At 40.3% G+C, this 13,364-nt stretch overlaps 1 protein-coding gene across 4 annotated transcripts in view; it reads right to left on the bottom strand.

Annotated features, from left to right (window-relative positions):
- The window catches only part of UNC13B (unc-13 homolog B), a 208,517-nt gene that overhangs the window by 121,282 nt on the left and 73,871 nt on the right, over positions 1-13,364 (bottom strand). For all 4 annotated transcript variants that reach the window (XM_027665364.1, XM_027665365.1, XM_027665366.1 and 1 more), the window contains 2 exons: positions 9,244-9,570; positions 7,291-7,381 (listed from right to left, as the gene is read on the bottom strand). In XM_027665364.1, coding sequence (XP_027521165.1) covers positions 7,291-7,381; positions 9,244-9,570 — 418 coding nt within the window. The remainder of the gene's footprint in view (positions 1-7,290; positions 7,382-9,243; positions 9,571-13,364) is intronic.

The following is a 13,364-nucleotide window of genomic DNA, read 5'->3' as shown; positions in this document are numbered from 1 at the left end:
CTTCTCTGGTCTAAGATGCCCAAACGGGTGAGGGAATGCAAGGAAGAAGCATTCTCTGGAGGAGCGTTACAGCTTAGCAGTCTATGCACTTTTCTAAATTGTGGGAAACACAGGCTAAAATCTCAGTATTGCTCAGTTTAGATCAAGAACAAGAGTCTTATTCCTCCATTATTCTAAACATATCTAGCTTAAAAAAGCTAATAGGTATAATGGCAGTCTATTCACACAACCACCCCAGTACTATCATTATGACCTTACAGGTCAGAGAAGAGAAGCAGAGTTCAGCCAAACTGGATTACTCGAACATAACATGCAGTACTAGCACAAAATACAGAGATGCACCTGATTGTGGAACACTCTGTGTTCATAAACTATACCCCAGATGTTGCACAAACACATTCCCTTTCTTTTTAAGGAAATCAATGGAATAAATTTTTGAAGAAAATTAAATTACACTTGGATTCCCACTCAAAGGCTTCAAAAGAATTTTGACTCACAGATGTGTAGAGTTTATGATACAAAACAGAGAATGAAAACTGCCTTGAGTTTGGGGTTTTTCTAAACAGCAACAGGAAGATATGAAGGAACTTTGTTGTCACTGGAGGGGAGAGATGTCCTGTGTGTCAGGGAATACAAATCATCAACACCAAAACTGGCTTTTATCAGAGATGAACTGAAGTTGAGAGTCAGCATACTGGTATGTCCAGAGAAGGTTGCAGAAAATCCTATAAGCAGGCTCCTACCTGCTGTGATCATTATAAAAAGCATTTCTCACCAGCACACTGTTCCACAAGAGAGCCTTTCTCTTAATTTTTAACTACTCTGAAAAGGGAAAGCCTGATGATTTTTTCCACTGGAGAAAAGGTTATCAAAAAGCTACTCAAAAATCACAACAGCAGCTAATGAAGGCACAACACTATTTTCTTGTGTGTCCATACAAATAATTGTCTCTGCTGTAACATAACTGTTAACACTCATTGTAAAGCAAGTTAAAGTAGGTCTCAAGGAATCTCAGAAAAGATGAACAAAGGTGCATTTTATTCCCAACAGATGAGAATACGCAGGTATCTTATCTAAGACACTTGGAGAAGAGAGCAGTTTGTCCTTCTCTGAGTACAGTATGTCAGCTGAACCTTCCCTCACAGAGAGGCAACAACACGCACAGGTTGTTCAAGCACCAGAGAATCACCCAACACAAAAAGCTGCCTTGGGAAAGCCACAGAATGCTTTGGGGAGTCTCACAAGACTTGCCACGCTGCAAACTCAGGTCAACACAGAGAACCAAGACCATGGCACCGTGAGACAGTCCCCTCTGCTTTTGTACTGAAATGCTTTCTAAATAATTATTGTTGTGCAATCCCTAAGAGATCTGAAAGCTGCACATGCACGTTATAGGTAAGGTATACAGAAAATATTTGGCTGCTATTGTGAGCACAGCCACCTAACACCAGACAGTGCAGTACAGCTGGCAGTGACCCTCAGATTGTGCCTTACCAACATGATGTCTGCTCAAGTGTAGGAATAGAGAATTCATGACCACAAGGGTATGCACAGATCCCCCCCACCACTGATCCCTAGCACATTTGCCCAGCAATGCTGGTATTTTGGTGGAGGTTAAAGATAACCTTCATACATCATCAGGTAGATAAGAATGAAGACATTTAACTGGAGATGTGGATTTTTCTGTATGGAGAGAAGTTTCTAGTAACTCTAACGTTAGAGACACAGTGCTTCAGTTTGCTTCTTTGCCACTGTGTGGGAGGCTTTGAAAATGCAGAGCTTACTCATCTTCACGGGACTGATAAAAAACACCTAGGCAACAAAGCTTAAGGGAAATAAAATGCCGAAAGTAAACTATTGCATGGACTGCAAAGTCCATGAGAGGTGCAAAGGGACAGTTTCTAGTCTTTTGGTGACCGGCTCAAAGCAGCCTGTCCTCCACTAGCCATCTGGGCTGGTGAACAGTACGTGGTAGTACCTGCAACAGTACAGAGCAGAGGGCCTGGATTCACATGCTGAGCTCATTCACATGGGGACAGGCAGATAACTTACAGTCAAACTTGCAATCAAATCTGGCACCAGTTAGTACCCTGCTGGTCTCTTCACTAGTAGTGGAAGTCCAGAAAGGACTCTTCAGGGCACCCCACTGCTACTTAAGAAGGGAATAGTGGTGCTTTGCACCAACAACTTGCTTTGTCGAGATCAAAACAGGGCTTCGCACTCCAAAATCACCAATACAGTCACCCTCTCTGAACCGGGGCTTTTAAAAGTGAGACCCTGATGGTTCTTAAATACTTGCAGGTGCTTGATCAGAAGTGCTGTCTGTGAAGCTATGGGGTATGGGAAAATCAGACTGAGGATATGACTGGGTACCTATAAGAGTAAAGAAGAACAGCCATTGAGTTCCCTGACTGCAGGTGATCATCATATTCCAGAAAAACAGTCACAAACTACATCTGCCATCTCAGAATGTGATCTAGTTATGTATCAATCAAAAAGAACAGATTATTGACATTTAACAGGGAAAGACAACTATTATATCAAAAATGGTATAAAATAGTATTTATTAAAAAATTGAAGAAAAATGCTCCAATTACTTTGGTTTAGAAATGAATACAAGTCAATTGATGTATTTAATCTGCTGACATAAAAGAGAAAAATTATGCATAAGATCTTTTCCCCTGTAAACGAATTCAGTATAAGTGGAGAAAATCCAAGACCCCACATCTTCTTTCAAATATTTAAATATATTTGAAAGAATTGGTAAGAGAAGTAATTTGATGATTTGTCTGAATTTTTGCTCTTCTCCAGTCTGCCAATTCTTCTGTTATACAAAAGTCAGATTCAAATTTGTATAATTTTAAAAGTCACACAGCCATGTCCCTAGCTGGAGGCTATTTCAGCTACAGAGGGCTGTAAGTTGAAGATGCAATAGCTACGTGTTTGTTCTTCTCCTGGAAAAGAAGCTCCCCCTGAGGGACTGCAGCAGACGAGCTATCAATTAATCCCTCTTTGTAGACAAAGTTCTAAGTGTGAAGGTGAGGAGTATTGAGTCATTCCTTGCGGGGCTGAAAACCCTAGTTGATTCTGGCATAATTAAGTTTCCTCTTCAGAGAGAAAGAGAACAAGAAAAACAGCAGAAGTGAAGAACAAAACATGCAGGCTACAACAAAGCTTTTTTAACATGCACAGTTACAAATTTCTGTGCCATTTTATAACTGTCAAGTCTTAATTAAAATACTATATTTCTCTGACTCATGGTCAGGATGTAGGATGCATGTACATTATTCACATGAATATTAATCTCTTTCCAGGTAGGAGGCTGAATTGCTCAGGGGATTTATAATCACATCACATATGGAAACTTCTTGGTGTGTCTTCTTTTTTTTGTTTGTTTTCTTTCAAATTTCAGCCAGATCATTAACAATTAAAAGTCATAAGAACCACTTCAGTAGTCTATGTGAGAAGAATGCAGCCATTCAGATCTGTGAGCCGGAGCTCCATGTGTAGTCATGAAATGATATGGCACATTGAGGAACACAGAAATGTTCTGGAGGCATCACTTTGAACATTAAGGACATAACTACCTGTTCTAACATGCTGGAACAAAAAAGGGTAGTCCTCTTGAAAGCTTCTAAGTAATGACAGAAAATGGAAAGATGTTAATAGGGTGACCAGACAAATGAGATGTAATCTTTTACCAACAGATACGAACGAAGTTTCCTGGTTAAACTATCATCATCGAAGCAATCCTGATCCTTATCTGTAAGCCTGTATTTGTATTACTGAGCTCATGAGAAAAAGGCTTTAAGGACCAGAGAAGAGCAACGAGGCTGGTGAAGGGACTTGAGCACAAGTCCTATGAGGAGAGGCTGAGGGAGCTGGGGTTGTTTAGTCTGGAGAAGAGAAGGCTTAGAGGTGATCTCATCACTCTCTTCATCTACCTGAAGGGAGGTTATAGCCAGGTGGGGGTTGGTCTCTTCTCCCAGGCAACCAACAACAGGACAAGGGGACATGGGCTCAAGCTCTGCCAGGGGAGGTTTAGGTTAGATGTTAGAAAGAAATTCTTTACAGAGAGGGTTATCAGGCATTGGAACGGCCTACCCAGAGAGGTGGTGGATTCACCATCCCTGGAGGTTTTTAAAAAGAGATTGGATGTGGCCCTTAGTGCCATGATATAGTAACTGGAGTTGGATCAGAGGTTGGACTTGATGATCTTGGAGGTCTTTTCCAACCCAATCTATTCTATGATTCTATGACCAGGGAGTTCAGGAAGCTGCTAACAATTAAAGAAACAGCATTAACAGACAGAAATCACAAGCTGTCCCAGTGAAGAGGAGGGAAAGGACTTATTGAGAAACCTGTTCCTCTCCTAGGAGGGCTTGAACTCTCTTCTTGAGGAAGTTTTTAAGGACAAGAAAGATTGCACAGGAAAGAAATCAAAAGGCTAAAGCACAAAATCAAACACTTAGCAGTGAACACACAAGATGAGAAATAAAGGATGGATGGAACTCACAGGAAGACAAAGCTATCATCAGGTGGCATTACGAAGGCTGGAACATTTGAAGCCTTAATTGCTTCAGGTCTTCACTGAGAGGGGTAAGTGCAGTCAGGCAGCTGACAAAATTAGTAGTGGTTTGCTGGTTTTTTTTAAAGGAAAGAAGTTTAGAAAGTTATAATAAACAGGCTGCATTAAAGGAAAACAAACTGAAAGAAATAACTGCCTTATCTGCTTGTTGAGTCAGCTGGCCCTGAAAAATCTTCATCCCCAGGTTCTAGGTTGCAACACTGATAATCAGTGAGCACTAAGAACTCGAAGATTTCAAACAGGTAAAGTAAGTATTTACACTTGTAAAAAAAATAAAGTAGTGATTAAAAATAGTAAGAGGAGGATTTGGATAATTCTGAAAGCAGTAACTTGACATACACAGGCACACCAATTTCCTGGGGAACAAATAATCAAATTATTTGCAAATCTTCTAGAACACAAAAAGGAGAGAAGTAACTGTGAGCATGGTTTCATCAAGAGTAGAACTGTGTCAAATGCATTTAACTTCCTTCTATGACAAGGTAAATTAGTCTAAGAGGTAGAAAAAGAATAGTAGAAGTTTTGTATCCTGAGATCTGGATGAAGCTGTTAAAAGAGATGCAAATGCACTGGGAAAAAAAATTATATACTCATGGCAGCCAAGCTCAAAGAATGTATCAAGCAAGGTCCCTCAGGCAACTCTGGTAGTACACAGCCTGGCAGCTTGAGTACCACACAGTTTTGCCTCATACAACTTGAATGATTTGTTCACGTAAAAGAAGAGGAAGAGATAGACAGCAAAGTGCTTAAGAAATGAAAAAAACCCCAATTCTATTAAGAAGAAATGCAAAGCCATATTCAGCTGTAATCCAACATAAATATAGGCTAGGGAACAACTGATAAAGCCCTTTTTCAGAAGGAACCTCAGCTCTGGAAAGTATAAAAGGGTAACTATGCACCAGTGATAGCCTGTGACAAAAAAAGCACCATCACAGTAGGACAGCTGATATCTTGGGGTATCAGGATCACAGACAGGAGAGCAAAGTCGTTGTTGCTCTGTAGTGCACCTGAGCAGGCTCTCAGCTGGGTTTACAAATTCAGCTTTGGACACTGTGTTTCAGGAAAACCAAAGAAAGGAGTAAGAGGGAGAAGAAAAAAGGACAGGCTGATTAAAAGAGTGCCTAAAAATCCAGGCAAGAAAAGGCTAAAGAAAAAGGGTCACCTAGTGAACATGAGCAGAGTGAGTGGGGTTTTGTCTTGGTTTTGCAGCAGCCCTCTACTATTCCAGTATTCCTTGTCCCAATGACGAGAAATGGATTTATATGGCACAGGAGAGACCGAGAGCAGAAGTTAGGAAAAGTCTTTGGACAGTAAAGGCAGCCAAGCCCTGGAGCAGGCTCCTGGAAAACTCAATTTCCCACATTTTTTGTTCTAAGGGAATTCTGGATGAATAGTTTTTAGTGGTGGTCAAGGCAAAGCAAATAATGACATTTTGCTATCATAACTAAACTACTGTTTCAGTAACAGTCATCCTAAAGCATGTCTTCTTTCCAATTCAGCAGAATCACAAAATGATTCTGAACCACCTCATGGACCTTCTACTCTCTCAGAAAAAGAGACATCCAGGGAGAGATGTTGTTGAACCTCTTGTTCCCTCTAGTATGGCTCTGCACCTGTTTTCCATAAGGTACAGAACTAAATTGTTTTGCTTGCATAGTCTGCAAAATCACAGCAAAATCCTTCTTCTTAAGATACTAATGGTGCTTAAATTTCACTTTGCGTGTCATTCTGACAGTTGTGATCCAAATCCTTTCTGCTAAGAAGTGAAGTAATTGTTAGATGGAAAAGCATTTACAATCCAGATAAGCCTAAGGAAAAACTATTTTGCCTCCCCAGATGCAAAACAACAACAACAATTGCTTTCTTGAAAATTTGCAACAAATCCAGAAGAGAAAGAAAAGTCCTGATAGTGACAGATACTGTAAAATAATTTCTTATAAAAACAAAATAAGGCATCTCTAGAAGAAAGTAGAATTCCTAGATGAAATATATTAACTCTGCACTTAGGGTAATAGGGAAAAGTTTATCATCTACAGAACATGAACACCATATGTTATCTTTCTGTGGGCATAGAGATAGATGAAAGCATAAGACTTTTTTTTAAAAAACCCAACTTTTTGGTTCGTAAGCACTGTTTTCTAAAACAAGAGTGTTTATTCTGTTATAGAAAATGTCACAACCTTTTCCTTTTGACTTCCCAAATCAAGACTATTTATTTTTAAATCTTAGTTCCATGAGATGGAAATACCAAGACTTATTATACACCCACTTTCAATTAGTATATATAAAAATATTTGATGTAAAGTTTCCCAAGGAACATTTTCACATGAAAAATAATACAGATTACTCCTACTAAGCTAAAAAGCTATCCTTAAGCTGCCTTGAGAAAAAGTCTTCTTTTCAAGCAGTTTGACACAAACCATTTAGCCCCAGACATTATAATTTCAAATTATTATTTACAGATCCAGAGCTAATTTCTCTACTTCTGCATAGTTTCTGATTTTCATCTCTAGTTCCATACAACGATGTTAAATATGTTTGGTTGAATTAGACAGCTCTAAGATCATCACAACATGTTGCAGTCCTATACATTTCAGTAGATTTTTGACTGCAAAACATCAAAACTGTAAGAGGTATCTTACAATGAAGAAGAAATGAAATCGTAGTAGCTCAGGAACAAGCAAAGCAATACTCCATCCTACCTCTTGAAGCTGCAGTCGAACTTTGCTAATTGCTCTAATCCAGTGGGCTCTTGCAGGAGGAAATGGTGGTGGCTCGTTGTCACCATGGTAGCTTAAAAGCAAGAAACAGAAAATCACTGTATGAAAAACACTCACCTGTAGCATTAAAGACTCAACTACATGGTGCAATCACAGCTTCAGCTCTGGAAGCTGAAGGAACCAACAGGCTCCAGTCAACACACCCCTGCACATGCTCTGGGAAGTGAGAGGCTAAAGGTTTCCTTATATACAGGAATTCTCTTGGAAATTGATGAGCTGAAAGATATAAGCTGTATACAATCCAGAGTCAGGAGTAAGATGATGTCTGAGAGAACATAACGAAAGCTGTCCAAGGCACATGACCAAGCCAGTGCAACACACTGGTATCATAATTACACACACAAAGAGGCAGATGGTGCCTGTTGCAGGTTCCTTCTAACCACTGCCCTTTCCTACTCACCCCTACTGCTACAAATTTACAGCCCCTCTTCAGTGGAAACACTAGCAACAGGGCTCAGTCTTGTTTTCCGCTTGTTCATTGAACCTTTGTCACTCCACCCTTTCCTACAGCTTTTCAAGAGGGAATGTGCATCTGTCAGCAAGCTCCACTTCAGCCCTGCACAGCACATATTGCACTCCCTAACCTCATGGTACCTTGGGCTTTTGGTTGCATTCCTGCTTTTGTATGTTGCTGAGGTGTAAATCACCAAAACAAACATCTTTTCCTGACTGCAAAGCACCCACTCCACACTGTTGACAGTACAAAACAACCCCATAGCTGAGAGCATCACATATCCATGCCACACATCTAGCTCAGGTGCAACTCTAAAGACCAATGTTCAGAGCTCAGTTCCATGCATACTCCATGGAGACAGGAGAGCACTGCCAGAGAGTGGAGAGAAAGGGCGCCAGTGATGTAGGAGCATCCAAGTTAGATGCTTAAATTAGCTTGAAACAGACTATGTGAATAACCTTCCCTGTGAACAAATATAGGCCAGCCATTCTGGGACAAGACTCCTGCTGCTCTGTAAGGAGAAGAGGAAAGTGAGTCAGAGTTTAAAAACAGTTTAACACTTTCTCTAGTCTTGTTTTCCTTTTTTCCTCTTTAGCGTAAGGCTTGCCTACACATGAACTCCTGTGGTTAATTCTACCATACAAGCACAGTGACACCAGCTGTACTCTCCAAAGGGCAGAGACAGGCAGACATCTTTCCATGGATCTAAATGAACCAGATAAAAGCAATCCCTCATACTTATTAAAGTATAACCTTATCCACACTAGGGTCTGCAATGACTTGATTACCTCAAGGAAAAATGTCACTCCCAAATTTAAGCAGTGGAATTTGAAATTCCTCTAAAACCTGTACAAAACCCAGTACACTACTCCCCCAAACTTAGCCAAAATACTTTTGAAGTCTGTTTTCAATACTGTTGACAGCTTGGAAAACCAAAGTACAAGGACAAGAAAAGCTGCAACAGTGAGTAAGATCAACATGTCTATTCATACTGTAATTCTACAACCTACAACTACATAAACACTAATGGTGGTAGTCTACTACAGAAGAACTGAACTAGTGTAGCTCTAACCATGACAACATGGATTTCCTGGTTGCATAAACCTGATCCCACGTGAGCAATGGAAGCAGCTATTTTTGGGCCAGAGAACATTCATCAAACCAGAAACAGAAAATACAGCAAATGAGCTTCAAGGCACTAGCTGGTGTTCCTCTTCACATACACTGCAAACATAGCTTAACCTAGCCAATGTCACATAAATAAATGTTCCTGGACAATAGATGTTTCACAGGTCAGCAACATCAACTTAGTTGCCAGAGAAGGCTGCAAGAACAATGTACACAATTCGCCCCAGGAAAGAGCAAATTAGAAGAATCCTCTTTGAACTAATTGAAAATAACCTGGTAGTAGTTTCACCTACCTCATTTGGGCTTCTGCATCAACATCCTTGGGCTTCTCAAGTTCCAGAGGTAACTTAGCTGCAGGATGGTCTGCCTGTTTTTCCTCTGCCTTGCAGAGCTTCTCCTCCTCTCCTTTGCCATGAGGCTCCTCTTGCTCCCTGAGCCAAGCCTGACCATCCTTCTGGTAGCTGCCCGAACTGTGGTAGGAATGATTCGACTGCCTTTCCTGGTGATCATCATCTTGCTCAGAGCCATGGGCACTTTCATGGGAATGTTCCAGTTCACTTAGGTGAGAGCTTTCCTGGCTGACATTGCAAGAGGAGCCATATCTACTACTGCCAACAGGACTATGAGAGAATAAGAAAGTCCATCAGAAAAAATAATGGATTGGAAAAACACAAAACAATGTGCACATGCAACAAACTGAGCAGAACACTAAATATTACTGAACACGAGTTATGGAGCCAAATATATTTAACTACTATGCTCTTATGATTGTTATCTAGACTTATGAACGTCAAAACTTTGGTAGGCAGTAGAAATACTTCATACACAGCCTGCCAGCATATAGACCATATATGATTTATATATATATATATGTATATATGTATATGCATATGTATACTTTTATATATATACTTATATATGGTCTATACATATATATACCTTGGTCTTTCCTGCACCAAATAGTACTTCACCTTACATCAGCAAGAAACTGCCAGTGAAGATATTCTAATAACCAGACAAGATTAATGGAATCATAGCAATTCAGAGTGAAAGTGTTTCTGTCTTCTGTGGTTTTGCTGCAGCTAGGGTCTTTATCATGACCATTTAAGCTGATTATTATTATTAAAAAATACAGTTAAAGTTAATTTTATTTTTATATATTGCAAGTTTATGATAAAATACATTGCAGTCAAGATTAAGATTGTCAAGACTCTCAACTTAAAACCTTTCACAAAAGTGGAACAATTTTTCAAATTAAAGCAACATGTCTCTCTCTAATAGAGCTTTCTCAATAATTTGTTTTGTATAAAAAAACCCAGAGCCACAGGGGTGTGATCTCTGTGATTCAAGACACCACTTTCAGGACTGAATTCCTAGAATCCTCAAACAAAATACAGCAGATGGAAATTTCTCATGCAGTCAGGAAAACTACGGCCAAGAATAAAGCAGCATTCATATTTTTCTCTTGTAGTCTTAGGAGAATTTGAAACCAGATAGGAAGTTTATGAGTGCAGAGTTGCAGCTGTGTGATCAGAGGAACAAGTTTCCCTTATATTACACAGAAATATGTAAGTTTAGTGAGTCTGTTTTGATTTTTGAAGGCGATTGTAACTTAACGCAGAGGACTTAATACAGCCTCATGAAATACTGATACCTTCCTCTAGTGGTTTTCATAACTGCATGAAATAACCTTCTCACAGATTTTAGGAATAGCGAGCATTAGAATACCTTCACTGATATCTCTGATAATGTTTTAATATATTCGGTAACATGAAATGAACCGAAGTAGTTCTATAATGCATCATCAGTAAGTTAAATTTCTCTCTAAAAGCCTTTATCTTGCATTTTGAAAACAAAATGCTCCTTCCTATCAGTACTTTCTACCCACTGTTAGTTTTTTCTTGGCAAATACAATATTATTATCACTAAACAAGAAAGCAAAGTGAATCATATGCAGCAGAATTAACACACAAATACTTCTGAGAGGCTACTGAAATCAGCACTAAAAGCATTTCATTCAGTGGCACACGGTATAAGAACATAGGAAATTCAATTACACTTACAGAAGAAAAGTGGGAAAAGGCGAGAAAATGGTCTAAGGGCTTGTACATAACTAGCAACTGCAGTTTGCCATAACCTCTGTGACAAACATTGACAACAGATAGGGAATGGGACTGAGCTACAAACATCAGACACCAAGGCCATTATCTACTGCTGCAGTGTTGCATTATAAATGGTCAAAACCCATTTATTATGCCTTTGTAACTAGCCTTTTCTCATTCTGTTGTTCCACGCTCTGCAGATCTGCAGCCAGTGTGTTAGGATGAAGCACTGCTCCATCAGGAGCAGAATCAAGCCCAGTTTCTCCCAGTTCAAGCTTCTCTGTCACATGCTCTTCTGCCTGATCGTCTTTCTGCAGTTCACCTGAAATCACGTTCTGCTGATCTTCCGACTCTTTACCAAACTTCTCTCCCAGCTCTTTGTTGGATGTATCATCAACAGTGCTTGCACCAGATGGCTCTTTGGAAAGTTCATTGTCTACAGTGTCAGGCTGCTTTGAAGACAACTTTACTTCTATATTTGCATCTGTCAGTTGATCTGAAACTGCAGATTTTGAGTTTTCATCTGAACTGACTGTTCCTAACACCTTGTCATCTGGTTTTGACAAAGCCTGTGGTGGCACATTTGGTTCCTTTTTGGCAGAGGTCTCCCTGATGTCTTTTTGCCAGGGAAAGGAGAAATCTAGCTTTTTCCCAAATACTGCTCCTTGGGCACTCTCTGGCTTACTCACCTTTTCTTCACTACCTCCTTCAAACAGAGATGAAGAAAGTTTCTTAAAACTGGACATGAGGCCCTGATCTGTTCCTGCTTTATTAACAGAGGGTGGCTGCTGAGAGAAGAATGACCCAAATGGCTTTCCACTATCAGAAGATGACATAAAGCTGAATTTTGGCAAACTGGGTATGTTTGGTATCTCAAAGACATTTTTACTACTATTTGTATCTGGAGGGACATTATCCTGTTTTTTCAAGTCAGATTTGGAAGCAATCCCTTCTGCAGGCACTTCATCAATTGCTAAATGTTTCTCCTCTTTGGCAGTTTGCTGTTTTACTTCACTTGTTTTATCTTCATTTGGCTGAAGCTGATGAACACTGGGCTCATCAGCTGGAGCTGTGGGTTCTCTATCATTGCTACTGATCAAGTCCTGCTGATCAACACCAGCATTGGCCTGATCCCCTGTAACAGCAGCCTCTGATTCAACTGTAGCACTCTTGTCTGACTGGGAAAGGTTTGTGCCTGCCTCATTAGCTGGGGCTTCCATTTCCAGTGCAGGCTCATTAGTAGAGTCAGAGGGAAGGATGTCAATGGCTGCCTTGTCTGCAGGAGCAGCTTGTTCCTCTGCTACATGTGAAGACCCCGTATCTAGTTGGGAAGTACCTACATCAGTCTGGTCAGTGGCCTCAGCCTGCACTGTATCAACTGCATCCCTGAGATCAGACTGGTATGGCTGAGTATCTACCACCTCAGAGGGTTGTGCTTCCTTATCGAGCTGCAGAACCTCAGGGGCTTGTTCCTCACTACAGACTCCCGTTTCTGGCATGATCCTCAAAGGTTCCTCTTTACAGGTTTCCGAGTTCTGTTTTGACTCAGCTTCTGTTTTCATAGGAGACTCATTTGTGGAGTTCTCTTCTGCTGAAACAGGTAATATATCCTTCTTCACAGAGCTTGAGACATCCCTTTTAGACTCTCTGGCTGCATCTGTATTTTCTGTCTCCTTAGAGTCTTTTGCTGGAACAGACCCAGTGACATCCTTCACACTACTGCTTTGAGGTTTAGGGGTGGATTTTGGAGGCATCTCTTTTGGAGGTTCTTTTGGAGGTTCTTTTGGACCTTTGAAGATGCCAAAGAGATCATTTGTGAAAGCTGGAGCTGGGGCACTTGGGAGGGAGGAGAAACCAAAGAAAGAAGAGCTTCTCTTCTGTGCAGGAGGAGGTGCAGTAGCTTGAGGTTGTGAAAAGAAACCAGAAAATGTTTTAGGCGGCTTCATTTTTGTCATGAAACTTGAAAACATTTCAACTGAAGAATCCAGAACTGATTTATCACCCTCAGGTTCCTTAGGTTTGTTTTGAAAATTAGATGCCTCTGGCATTTTAGGAGGAGTGTGTGGCTCTTGTGCCTGTTTTAACCTGTCACCAAGAGTTTGTTCAGGTACTTTATGTTCTGGCTCTTGTGCCTGTTTTAACCTGTCACCAAGGTTTTGTTCAGGTACTTTATGTTCTGGTAACTCATGTTGCACACAGACTTCTTCAGAGACCGCTTCATTTTTGATGTCACTTGTACTATTTAAATCTTTTAGACCCTGGGAATCCATCTTATCACCTGAGGCCATGCTATTATCCATCTTTTCAGAAGT

Source organism: Corapipo altera, unplaced genomic scaffold (genome assembly GCF_003945725.1).
Source record: "Corapipo altera isolate COAL_440 unplaced genomic scaffold, ASM394572v1 61045, whole genome shotgun sequence".
NCBI classification, from domain to species: Eukaryota; Metazoa; Chordata; class Aves; order Passeriformes; family Pipridae; genus Corapipo; species Corapipo altera.
This window is presented reverse-complemented; position numbering and strand designations above follow the sequence as displayed.